The sequence below is a fragment of the Anthonomus grandis genome, chromosome 15 (genome assembly GCF_022605725.1).
Source record: "Anthonomus grandis grandis chromosome 15, icAntGran1.3, whole genome shotgun sequence".
Lineage (NCBI taxonomy): Eukaryota > Metazoa > Arthropoda > Insecta > Coleoptera > Curculionidae > Anthonomus > Anthonomus grandis.
Window position 1 is genome coordinate 19,097,374 of NC_065560.1, and position 12,699 is coordinate 19,110,072.

Here is a 12,699-nt window from a genome sequence, read left to right on the forward strand (position 1 = left end):
TAGCGAGTAACTTTTTTGTTTGGGTTTTCTTCTTGAATTTCAGAATTTGTTGGCTGTTTTCGTTTCTGATTTGAACTAAAATCGTCAGGTTTTTCACCAACTATTAGGAATTGGCTAGCAGTAGTTTCTCGAGGTCTTAAGTTCTTTGCAGTTCTTTTGCAGAATATTGCTTCCCATTCCACAATTAGCTTTTTGTTTTTTATTTGTGCCTCTTGTTTATTTTGGAGGCCTTCTTTAAGGTATTTACGAAGAATTTTCGTTTCTTCGTACTCTTCTTTCACGTATTCGGGAGCAATGAATATCTTTGTTCCTTTCAGCTTTTTAGCGTATTTTAAAATATCTTGGCGCAAGACATAATGTCACCTTGTGGATCCTCTTCTTCTCCTTCTTCTAGTCAGTGCAGTATTAGTCTATACTTATTCGTTTCTTTTTCAATTTTCTGTAGTTTTGCCTTTAATTTAGTAACCTCTTCCTTAAGTAACTTGTTTTCACCTTGAAGCTGCTGTATTTCCCCTCGTAAGTCTTCCTTCAACTGTCGAATTTCAGCAGATAGTGTAGTTCTATTTTGCCGTATTTCCTCCTTGATTTCTTGATTGGAAGTGTTCTAAAACTGGCTTTACATCGTCATTTGCCATTTTACCATATAACTACCCAAAATTAATAATATGTTAAGTATTTTAGTGTATGGTCTGCTTAATTATACAGGAATTCGGTATTGACAAGGCTTATTGATAAAGATGTGATAAGGTCTCGTAAAGGAGTTGTTCTTGTTTACATCTATGAGAACACTATTACTAAAGTCAACTTACTTATCAAAGATTTTAAATTACTAACGATACTAGAACTTCAGTAATTTAAAATATTTTTACTTATGTTTATCTTTCATTAATTGGTCGTAAGTCAAAATATCTATTTTTGTTTTGGTTTTGTTTTAATTTTTATTTTATTTTTGTTCGGTACGATTGGCTAAGTGGAGGAATGGCCACAAGGTTAAACTTCGCCAGTGGTGCCCTTCATAGTGTGCACATAATTACTTTCTAATAATATTGTATTCACCTATGAAGTAATAATAAAGACGTTTATTCATTTATTTATTTTGAAACTTGAAATTTTAACTTGAAAAATCAAAAAACGAAACTTACTTTTTTATTGTTTACAATTCAGCTCCAGTCTGCTCTAGAATGAATTCGGCCGGATTTTTTTTAACTATTTTTAAAATTAATTTCCGATAATTTTTTTAATCATAATTTTGCCGCCCTTCAGTCTACTCAGCCTTCGCGTAAATCCGCCCCTGAGTATGTAAAATTATACAGGGTGTCCCGAAGGTAATAGGACATAGAACAACTGTAAATTGCTTACGTCAAAACAATGTGATTGAGGTCAACTTGCCTTATCCTAACTTTAGTAGTAACTGAAATACAGGGTGTCAAAGTATTAATTGATTTATCGTTTTTTTCTCATAGATTTTGAACCAATTGACATATTGATATGTAATTTAAAACATACGAGTCTTTTAAAAAGAAAAATAAAATTTCCTTTACAGTTTTCGTGTTTTCGGTAGAGGGCGCTCGTTGCGTTAGTTTTTACTTTGAACCCCTAACTTTTTTCCCCGTATATCAGTTTAAAAAGTATCAAAATAAATTCCTTTTTCAATTTTATATAAAAAATGTATACCTTATTTAAAGTTGCTAGGAGCAACCATTTTCGACATAATCAACATTTTTCAAAAAAAAATATTAAAATAATATTTATTTACTATATTATTTAAATCGGGACAAGTGTTTGTATTATTTATGTCAAACTTTTTGAATGTCATATAAAACGAGTAAAAGAGTTTTTCTCTTAAGTTTAATCATTTTAAGTAATGCCTAGGCATAATTTGTTTACCAATTTGAAGATAGAAATATTTCCAGATAGACAACAATTAAACCATAAATTATTCCAAAGAATTTATAGCCGACTAGGAGAAACTGGATCATTCCGGCCAAAAATGCCGGTTTTAAAAGTAGCAGAAAATCCCGGGTTAAGTAGTGTAGGCCGGGGACAATTGAAACAGGGTACAATAGAAACAGACGCCATATTGGTAGTATTCTGCGATTCAAACCGCGCGCGCTTATATCAAACGCAGCGCCATTAGGAGCCCCCTGTCGCTATCAGTCAGGATATTAATTATTGTCGTTTGCATTACTGGTGTATATTCTCGTTAACGTGATTTTTCGCTTGCGAAGTAAATTTTTGCACTAAACAACAAAAGGTGACACAACATATTGGGACGTAAGAATGGAGCTTCGACCATTTTTATTAGATAAATTGACATTTCTTCTTTAAGGACCATTCAAATTATTACTGTTTTCCTAGTGTTATAAGATATTTGAACAAATAGCACAGTAGTAGTAGTAATTTTAATGTCATTTAGTAGTATGTGTGTTATGCTTTGTAAGAAGTGGTGGTATTAACTGTGTGGTTTGTTTTAGGCTGCTACGAGTACGAGTGAGAAAAACAGAAAGGGGTTTAAAGCCCGTTTTGGTTTTGAAGAAGCCTAAAAAGAGGTTATTGAAAATAACACGTCTGCAGCTAAATTTGACCTGCACCATGTGTTACTGAGTAGATTTATCAAAAAAAAGAAACAAGCAATTAAGCAAGGTCTGTTACCCCAGTCACGATGGGTTATTATCGCATGAGACGAGTTTTTGGTAAAAACCAGGAAAAAAGCATTGTTGGATACATAATCAAAGCAGCATATATATTTTACGGGTTACCACCTAAAGAAATTCGGAAATTGGCTTTTCAATTGGCTGTGAAATATTTGTTGAACATGCCTGATACTTGGAGACAAAATGCTATGGCAGGAGGGGATTGGTTCTCTGGATTTATGAAACGCAACCCAGAACTGTCAATCCGTTGCGCTCAAGCCACAAGTCTTTCCAGAGCAACTAGTTTCAATGTCGCGAGCGTAAATATTTTTTATGTTAACCTGGCTAATGTAATGGATAAGTACAAGTTTGAAGCAAAAGATATATATAATATTGATGAAACAGGGGTAACGACAGTCCAAAAACCTAGTAAAGTTGTAGCCGAAAAGGGAACAAGATTGGTTGGCGCACTTACATCAGGAGAGAAGAATTGAGAACGTTGATTACCATAGCTTTAGCCGTCAATGCTACACAATGCTAACAGTATACCGCCCATTTTTAATTTTCCTCGAATCAGATACAGAGATCACTTCGTTCGTGACGGTCCAGTGGGATGTATTGGAGCGGGAAACACGAGCGGGTGGATGCAAAAGGATGAGTTCTTGGCATACCTGAATCATTTTCAAAAGCATGCGAATGCTTCAATCGAAAAAAAAAATATTGCTTTTAATTGATAACCAGCAGTCGCACATAAGTATACGATGCTTGGATTTCTGTAAAACAAATGGCATTGTCGTCTTGTCATTTCCCCAGCACTGCTCGCACAAGTTGCAACCTCTGGATCGTTCTATCTACGGTCCCTTCAAAAAGGCTTTCAATAATTCAAGGTGTTATTCTTGGATGAGAAATAATCCGGGAAAAACGATGATAATTTACGACATACCCAACATAGCTAAATTATCTCTACCGTTGGCCCACACGCAATTAAATATTATAGCTGGATTTGCTTGCACATGCATATATTCCTTTAATAGAGACCCATTCACGGAACTAGATTTCGCACCTTTATATGTCACGGATAGACCAGCTCCTAATAACATGACACCAAATGCCACTAAATTTGTCCAAGAAGCACCTAGTGAAGATCCTCTACATAGTAAAAAAGCTGATATCTAGCCATCCCCACAAACGCACACACCGCCAGCGTCACCAAGTACTCACATTGCTCATGCATCGCCTAGTTCTACGCATACTCTGTCAACGTCATCAAGGGTTCCTATTTTACCAACATCGCATTCTGCAACCAGCACTAAAGGGCCAAATTCGTGCAATAACGTAAAATCAAGCACCTCGCAAGCTGTATTTTCACCAGAAACTGCTCACTGCCGAAAGCGCTCCCTATAAAAACAACTGGTAAACAAAAAGTGAGGAAGTCTTCAGTTTATACGGACATATCAGAGAAAAATGCTATCCAAAAGGAATATGACGCAAAAAAGAAAAAACAAGTTAAGAAAAAACTGACTAAGTTAAACGAGGAATCAAAAACAACTATTAGAAAATTCAAGAAACCCAAACAACACTAGAACAATCAACAGAGTGACAGCAACGAAGAGGAGGTTGGCTATTGTCTGATTTGCTTAGAAGCATATCATAGTAGTCGCTCGGGAGAGAAATGGGTGCAGTGCATTGAATGTCGTTGTTGGACCCATGAAGACTATACCCGCCAAGAAGAACTATACGAATGCCACAATTGCCTTTCAGAATAATATTTTATATTAGCCGTTTTTCAGTAAAAGAAATACTATTATCCTTTGTCTTAGTGCTGTTTCAATTGTCCATGTCTGTCTGTTTCATTGCAATTTTCCCCGCCACGGGTACAAGTGCAACAACTTGACAAGTTTAAGTTTTTTTTTAATATCTTATTATTGCATCATTATTAGGTAAATAGAATTATATAAATGGAAACATAATAGTAGACGCTTTTCATCACTAACTTCGAAAATTTTCGATAGATGCGGAAAAAAAAAACTCAAGATGTAGAAATGTTTCAATGGTCCCCGGTCTACCCTACTAGGCGAATAGCGGCAAACTACGGGTGTAAGCAAATCATCTGTTGGTTAAGTACTTCAGAAAGAAGGCATCTATCCATACCACTTTACACCAGTTCAGTGTTTGATCCCACCAGATTTGCCAGTCAGAATGCAGTTTTGTCGTTAGTTTAAAAAAATGCAAAACGCAGATCCAATGCTTATTAGCAGAGTGTTATTTACAGATAAGACTATATTTACCAGACGCGGCATATTTAATAGTTGTCAGTCGTCATTTCCCGCATAAATTTAAAGTTAAGTAACTACCACCTAATTTGAACGGAGACTTGTACTTAAATTTCTTACAAAATGAACTTGAAGGTCTTTTAGAAGCTACACCATTAAATGTTAGGCAAAACATGTATTTTATGCAAGATGGGGTGCCAGGACATTTTTCTCGACAGATACGCAATTACCTTGATGAACAATATCCCGAACGTTGGATTGGCCGTGGAGGATCTTTGCTTTGGCCTGCGCCTAATCCAGACTTACCCCATGGACTTCTGTATTTGGAAATATTTGAAATCAATTGTTTATGGTAGTCCTATAAATAATTTAAATGAACTAAATGTAACAAATGTAAATTCTGTAAATATGTTAAAAATAATGAGGATCTTCTTTTTAAAATACGGCAGTCATTTGTTAAACGTATTTCAAAATGCATTGAAGTTAATGGAGGGCATTTTGAATAGTTGTTATATTAGCGTTATTTATATGTTTCTTTGTTTATTATTGTTTTTGGTATATTTGTTTAAAAATAAAATATAAAAAAAATTAATAAATATCATTTACTTTGGTTATGATATAAGACTGAACAAAAAAGTCGTAATATTTTTTTTATTTAATAAGTATTCTAATTTTACATAAATATCAATAATATTAGGTATTAATTTTATTTTATTTAGAATTGCATTGCTAAAAATCTAGTAAATTTAAGTCATTCACATATTATGAAAACCTAAAAGTGCGATTATTTCGAAAATAGTTGCTCCTAGCGAGTTAAATAAAGTATAGATTTTTTATGTAATATTAAAAAAGGAATCTATTTTGATATGTTTTAAACCGATATACGGGGCTGAAAAAAAGTTAGAAAAAAGGGGATTTAAGAAAGTAAAAACTAACGCAACGAGCGCCCTTTACCGAAAACACGAAAACTGTATACGAAATTTTATTTTTCTTTTTAAAAGACTCGTATGTTCGAACTTTCATGTTAGTATGTCATTTGGTTCAGAACCTATGAGAAAAAAACGATACATCAAATAATACTTTGACACCCTGTATTTCAGTTACTATTAAAGTTAGAATGAGGCAAGTTGACCTCACATTACTTTGACGTAAGGAATTTACTGTTATTCTATGTCCCATTACTTTCGGGACACCCTGTATATGTATGTATATGTTAGCTATTTTTAACGGTTAAGTAAGACTAGCCCTAGAGCTAGACTTCGTCATTACTTTGTAAGTATAATTAACTGACTGTATGTAAGTTTTTATTTTTTTTGAATTTAAATAAAAAGACATTATTATTACCAAAGTAATTCGTCTATATTTCTATTATTCAATCGAAGGAGGATTCACTTCATCCCATTTTATTATTTTTCCTTAAATTTTAACAATTAAAGTCTTTATTAATTTATGAAACTTCAATCATTAGCGTAAAATCATTTCACCGATACCGATCCCCCAGAGTTCATCCAAGGAATAATTGCATAGGACACATACGCGCATTGGAGCGCGCACCTTCAGGATGTGCCTATCGTGCTGCCTTAAAATGGCATAAAATATCAGTGTTCTCCGGACTTTCGCGTTGGCGTGCTGTTGCGGGCCAAAAATGGTTTGAGAAAGTCGCGAGAATACAACGAACTTCATTACATGCACATAAAGTTTCTCACTTCGGTATCATGTGAATAATAAAAGCGCTTGCAGTTATGTGACTCTAAGATAAAATGTTGCAGCTTTTAATTTTGCTGATGTCAGTTCTAATCACGACGTCGGGTTCCAAGTGCCCCGCTATGTGCACTTGTAAGCATTTACCGCGCGAAACTGTGTCGACAAATTATCTTTATTATATCTCTGCGAGGTGCAACGGGTTTAACTCGAGCGAGAGGCTTAGTAACGTAACCCGAGAACTTAAAGTGTTTAATCTAGATGAAACTAGTGTTAATGAATTATTTCGAACATTGTCGGTAAACGACTTACGTGAGTTAAGAACTCTTGTGATCACACATAGTGTTGTAAATAGTATTAATGTCGCTTTAAGAGATATTCGGTCCTTAACTTTATCGCACAATAATTTAACCAAGATACCACAGATTAGTGAACGTATGAATCTCACATTATTGGACTTGTCAAGTAATAATCTGACTGAGCTGTCATTTATTAACTTAACAGCAAGCATAAGTGCTCTGGAATCTCTAAATCTCAACAACAATTTTATAAGAAAAGTAAATAATGACACTTTATCTAATTTCCGATTACTAAAAGTTCTGGATATTTCCCAAAATCAACTCTACACATTAAATGATAATTCATTCAGAGCCCTAGAAAATCTGCAATTTTTAAACTTAAGCTACAACAAGCTTCAAGTTTTACAAAGGGCTTATTTTTCCAGCTTAAACAACCTGCAGCAGCTGGACGTGTCCTGGAATAATTTAGCCCGCGTGGCCTTAGGCAGTTTGCAATTACCAAGTTTGTCACGCTTACTGCTTGCTGGCAATTCCCAGCTCGGAGACTCGTATGAACTTTTACTCGGAATAGGGCAAAGAGTACAAATCGTGGATGTATCAAAGACTGGACTTAAAAAAATTCCCGCTGCTATAACACACTCGATTAAGTCTCTAAAGCTATTGAACAACACCATTAAAACATTAAGCCGTGGAGAGCTAGATGATTACCCATTGTTACAATATCTAGACTTAAGTTCAAATGACATTGTTTCTCTGGAAGATGATGCTATGGGCAGGCTAGAGTTTTTGTCAAATATACATCTTACTAATAACAAAATTGTTTTTATTCCACGAAGTTTACCTGAAAGTCTACGTGAATTGCACTTAGGGCATAATAATATTGTAAATGTGTTGCGATTTGACTTAAAGAATTTACCGAAATTGGAAGTGTTAATATTAAATGACAATAAAATTATTACCATAGAGTCAGATTCTTTTACGATGCTGAAATCTCTTATAACATTGGACCTGTCAGGAAATTCCATTAAGTCTCTTTACCCCGGAAGCTTTCCAGAGCCCTCATCTTTACAGATTCTAAGACTGAGTGGTATTGACACAGTGTCTCCGGCCACAGACGTGTCATTTCCTTTTTCATCCACGGATAATTTAATAAGCTTGGATTTGTCAAATAGTCCCGGGTTAGCGCGGCAATTTATAGAGGATACGGCTGCCTTAGCATCATCTAGAGAACTACAAGAACTAGATATTTCAGGAGCTGACCTTAAACATATTCGATCTGATTTATTGCATTTTTTGCCGCAGTTAAGAGTACTCCATTTAAAGGATAACCGGCTAAATTGCACCGATCTCGAATGGTTGGCTCTATGGATGAGACGACAAGTTCAAGCGGAGCATAAATATATTACGTGTGCCAGTCCCCCTGAGCTTTGGGGCATGTCATTACTAGATTTAGAATCTCCTAGTGTAACGACAATAAATACTGTTAAGTCTGAACAGATTCAAATTGACAGTAAAACGCAAAATTTTGATTTGAAAAATTCTTCACTAATTTTTAGTAAAACAGAAAATAGCAGTTTTATAAATAACTATTTCTTTGATAAAAACTTTAGTTTTAAGAGAAATACATCTCTTTATAATGAATCAAACAGAAAAGGCAACAAGACAGTACACTCAATTTTGTTGAAAAGGAAACAGTCTCCTGTGAGTTCTATTATTAACGATGGAGGGAAAACGCATGGAAAAAGTATTGGGATATCAAATATGCAGCAAGAAAAAACGCAAGGTAAGTGCCTTTGAAATGTTAGATATACTGTTTTACTATCTACATTATTTTTGTTATACTGAACAGAGTGTCCCAAAGGCTATTGGCAACCGCAAAAAATAAGAAGTCGGTCAAAGTAAAACGAAGTAATTTCATTCTTATTTTTAGAGATTTTAGAAAAAAAACAATAAGTCTTTATTTTTACGTTATCTTAAGGTATCTAACAAAATAAATATCCATTTTTTTCTTACTTAATCGTCAAATAAAATTGATGGCGTTTTATCTTTTAGAGATTATCATCAACTTTTTTCAAGACCACCATGCAATTTTGAATTTTCCATATTTGTTTATCAAATTTTTAGAGGTATAAAAAATGGCCTTATTAGATGGTGCAGTAATAAATTTATTTATTTTAAAATATAATAGAATATTTTTAAATTTTAAAATAATTTACAGATGGCCTATTAAAAAAAAATGTATGAACTAAAGAACATGGCAGGTTTTAAATGTAAATTGGCCCCCAGTCTAAATTGCTGAATTTTTAATATGTTTTATTTTATACGAAAAGATGACTTTTTTATCATTGCGCCAAAGTCCTAACTCTAATGGTCGTAGATCCGAAGATTGAGCCCAAAGTCGAAAATCTGTGATTTTACTACTCTTTCAATTGAACTCACATATGATCACAATTATTGGTATTTAGTGACATTAAAATTAAAAAATATTAAAAAAAAAACCAAAACAACAAAAAATTAAGTACGCAAATAAACAAAGTTTGCGTGTGTGTAGCTATTCTAAACCTTAATCTAAAAATGTCTCATTCTTACAGTAGAAGAGTACTGACGTACTGACAACCAAATAACAAATAAAAACAAAACTTAATATAATAATAATAATAATAATAATAATAATAATAATAATAATAATAATAATAATAATAATAATAATAATAATAATAATAATAATAATAATAATAATAATAATAATAATAGCTAGTACATATAACAAACATTTAATTATACATGTGTGTAACATAATAAATTCCTTAATTGAAGCCTATTTATGTTTTCTTGTGTACAAGATATGAGTAAAGCTGAACAATAATTAAAATGAGGAAATATAATAGGGTTAAATACTAACTTTTTAGATCATAGTGACAAATAAGTTGAAATACGAGACAAAAATGAAATTTTTTTTATTTAATTTTTTACAAACATAATCTATGTGCAATGAAAAGTTCAACTATGGATCAATAATTATTACCAAGTATTTAATTTCAGAAACAAAATCTACTTAATCTCCATTTATATTTACAGTACAGCCTGATTCATAAAATTTATTACAGTTTGTCTTTGACCCCAACACAGTATATTTTGTTTTCTTTGTATTTAATCTTAATTTATTTTTGCACAACCAATCATACAAAATATACATTTCAGAGTTCATTATTCTGGTAATGTTTTTAAAGTCATTTTCTATCACACAAAGCACAGTGTCATCGGGCAACAAGTTAATAAATGAATTACGCAAAATTGTGTTTATATCATTTACGTAAATTATTAATAATAAGGGCTCAAGAACACTGCCCTGTGGTACACCTAGTTTGCTTAGAACTTTATTTGAAAATCACCCACTTTAGTTCTAGTACATATGTTACTTAAATAATCCTTAATCCATTTTAATACCGTACTTTTACTTCCATATTACTTTCTAAATAAGGATATCGCGATTTACATTTTCGTTTATTTTTTTTTCTCCACTTAGCACAAATATAGTGTAAGGCCGACTCGCATGAATTTCTAAATCCGGATTGTCCAACATAGAGTAAGTTGTTTTTCTCAAAATAGTAGCTCAATTGCTGACATACAACTGTTTTGATGATCTTATCTACAACAGGTAATAGACGAATGGGTCGAAATTCTTCTGGAAGGGTTGATTTTGGCACTTTAGGGATGGGAATCATAACACTTATCTTCAGTTCATCTGGAACTCTACCAGTTTCTAAGGAGGTATTTATTAGATGGAGTAAAGGATATCCCACCACACAAAATAAGTCTTTGATCAACTTAACAGTGAAAAACTCATCACTGGTACTTTTTTTTTAAGTTTACAAATAATCGATTTTAGTTCCTGAATAGTAAGGTTTTTAAAGTTTGCTATCTCTGAGTTCTTATGTTCACTAACTTTAGAGTCCCATAAGATTTCATCATCTTCTGAGATTTCCGCGACACTACCTGCATAATATTGGTTAAAATTTTCTTCTACACTGGTATTATATGGACCAAAAACAATATCCCCAAACTCTGTAGGCTGATTTTGGCTTCCTATCAAACCCTTTAGAGTTCGCCATAGTTTTTTTACTATCACCTCTATACATATCTAGGTTTTGTTCATAAAATATTTTTTCTTCTGTCGTATAAGTGAAGTCACATTATTGCGTAACCTTTGATATGTGTTCCAATAAATTTACTTTTGGTAAGACAAAATCGCTTGTATGCGTTGTTACGTTCTGTTTGTGCTTGATTTACAGTATCAACCCAGGGATATTTTTTAGTGTACGTTTTTGTTTGGGACTTACTTTATCTACTGCGGCTCTTAGAATCTCTAAAAAATCAGAATATATAATAATAACATCACTAGAGGAGTAGTTCCAGTTAGCACCCACTAGTTCTATCGTAATTTTTGACATTTCATCATTAAGATTTCTATAAAATACAGGGTGTCCCAAAATTAGTGGACGAAACGCGAACCCTGTATTCTTTGGTCAAAAATAACCTCACTTTTTCCTATAAACATATATCGGCAAACGCCCCCCAAGGGAGCTACGCCCCTTTTAAAGGGGGCACCTGAAGATGGTTTTTTCCACTTATTTTCGAAACGGGTAAATATAAAAATTTTAAATTTTCGTATTCTCCCAATTTTGATATGCTGAATTTACTGTCATTTCATAATTTTCATTATTTAGTCAGGTGCGTATCATTTAGGGGGTGAGCCTAAAAAAATATTTTAAAAAAATTGTTTGCAAAGTTTTTGTTTTTTTTTCTTTAAATTTTAAAAATTAATTTTAAAAGCTTTTTACGTAAAAAAGTACCTCTTGGTCTATATCGCTAGGAATTACCATTTTCGAGAAAAACGCATTTAAAAATAACGCTGCATAGTATTATTAATAACAATTGTTATTAAAACTCAATAGCACGCTTCAAAAGTAAATTGACAAATAAAATTGTAAATAGATAAAAATACTAATTTATTTGAGGCAAATGTTCAAACAAGTTTCTGTTTTCCTGAATGCATAACCTGGATCTTTTTTGAATATTTTGGGTGGATCTTAGAATTTAAAATCGGTTTTCTCTTATTTGGCCTGCAGCTGCGAGAATTCGCCTCTGAAGCTCTTCTGGAGTATCAATTTCGGTGGCATAAATATTATTGCACATATTACCCCAAAAATAATAATCCAGAGGATTAAGGTCGGGCGATCGTGCAGGCCAGTTTACTGGACCATCTCGGCCTATCCATCTGCCTGTAAAATTATTGTCCAGCTAGTTTCTCACCTGTCGGCTGTAGTGAGCTGGTGCCCCATCGTGCTGAAAAATCATTTCCAGCCCAGTTTCTATGGGATGTCCATCGTCCAGTAAATCTCTGAGATTGTTTTGAAGAAAATTTAAATAATGACGACCAGTTAACCTGTGTGGCAAAATAATTGGGCCTATCAATTTAGCTCCTATCAAACCCGCCCATACGTTAAAGGAAAATCTATGCTGAAAGTTGATTCGTCGAACTACTCTCGGATTCTCGATGCTCCAAAAATGAGTATTACGGCTGTTTAAGCCCTTACTTCTAGAAAAAGATGCCTCATCTGACCACAAAATTTTTTGACGAAGATTTGGGTGATTTAAAATCCAATGACAAAAGTCTACTCGAGCTGGAAAATCTTCTTCTTCTAACTCCTGAATCCTTTTATAATGGAAAGGATGGTATCCCAACACCTTAGTCATTCTTCCAATCTGAAATTATTTTTAAATATTTTAAAT

The 12,699-nt window shown here is 33.3% G+C and overlaps 2 protein-coding genes across 2 annotated transcripts in view; one reads left to right on the forward strand and one right to left on the reverse strand.

Annotated features, from left to right (window-relative positions):
• Nucleotides 1-12,699, reverse strand: part of LOC126745138 (protein timeless homolog) — an 817,207-nt gene that overhangs the window by 190,055 nt on the left and 614,453 nt on the right. The gene's annotated exons all lie outside the window — the stretch shown is intronic.
• Nucleotides 6,521-12,699, forward strand: part of LOC126745139 (podocan-like) — a 47,253-nt gene continuing 41,074 nt past the window's right edge. The window contains exon 1 of the mRNA XM_050452864.1: nt 6,521-8,689. Within this exon, the coding sequence (XP_050308821.1) occupies nt 6,667-8,689 (2,023 nt within the window). The 5' untranslated portion in view covers nt 6,521-6,666. The remainder of the gene's footprint in view (nt 8,690-12,699) is intronic.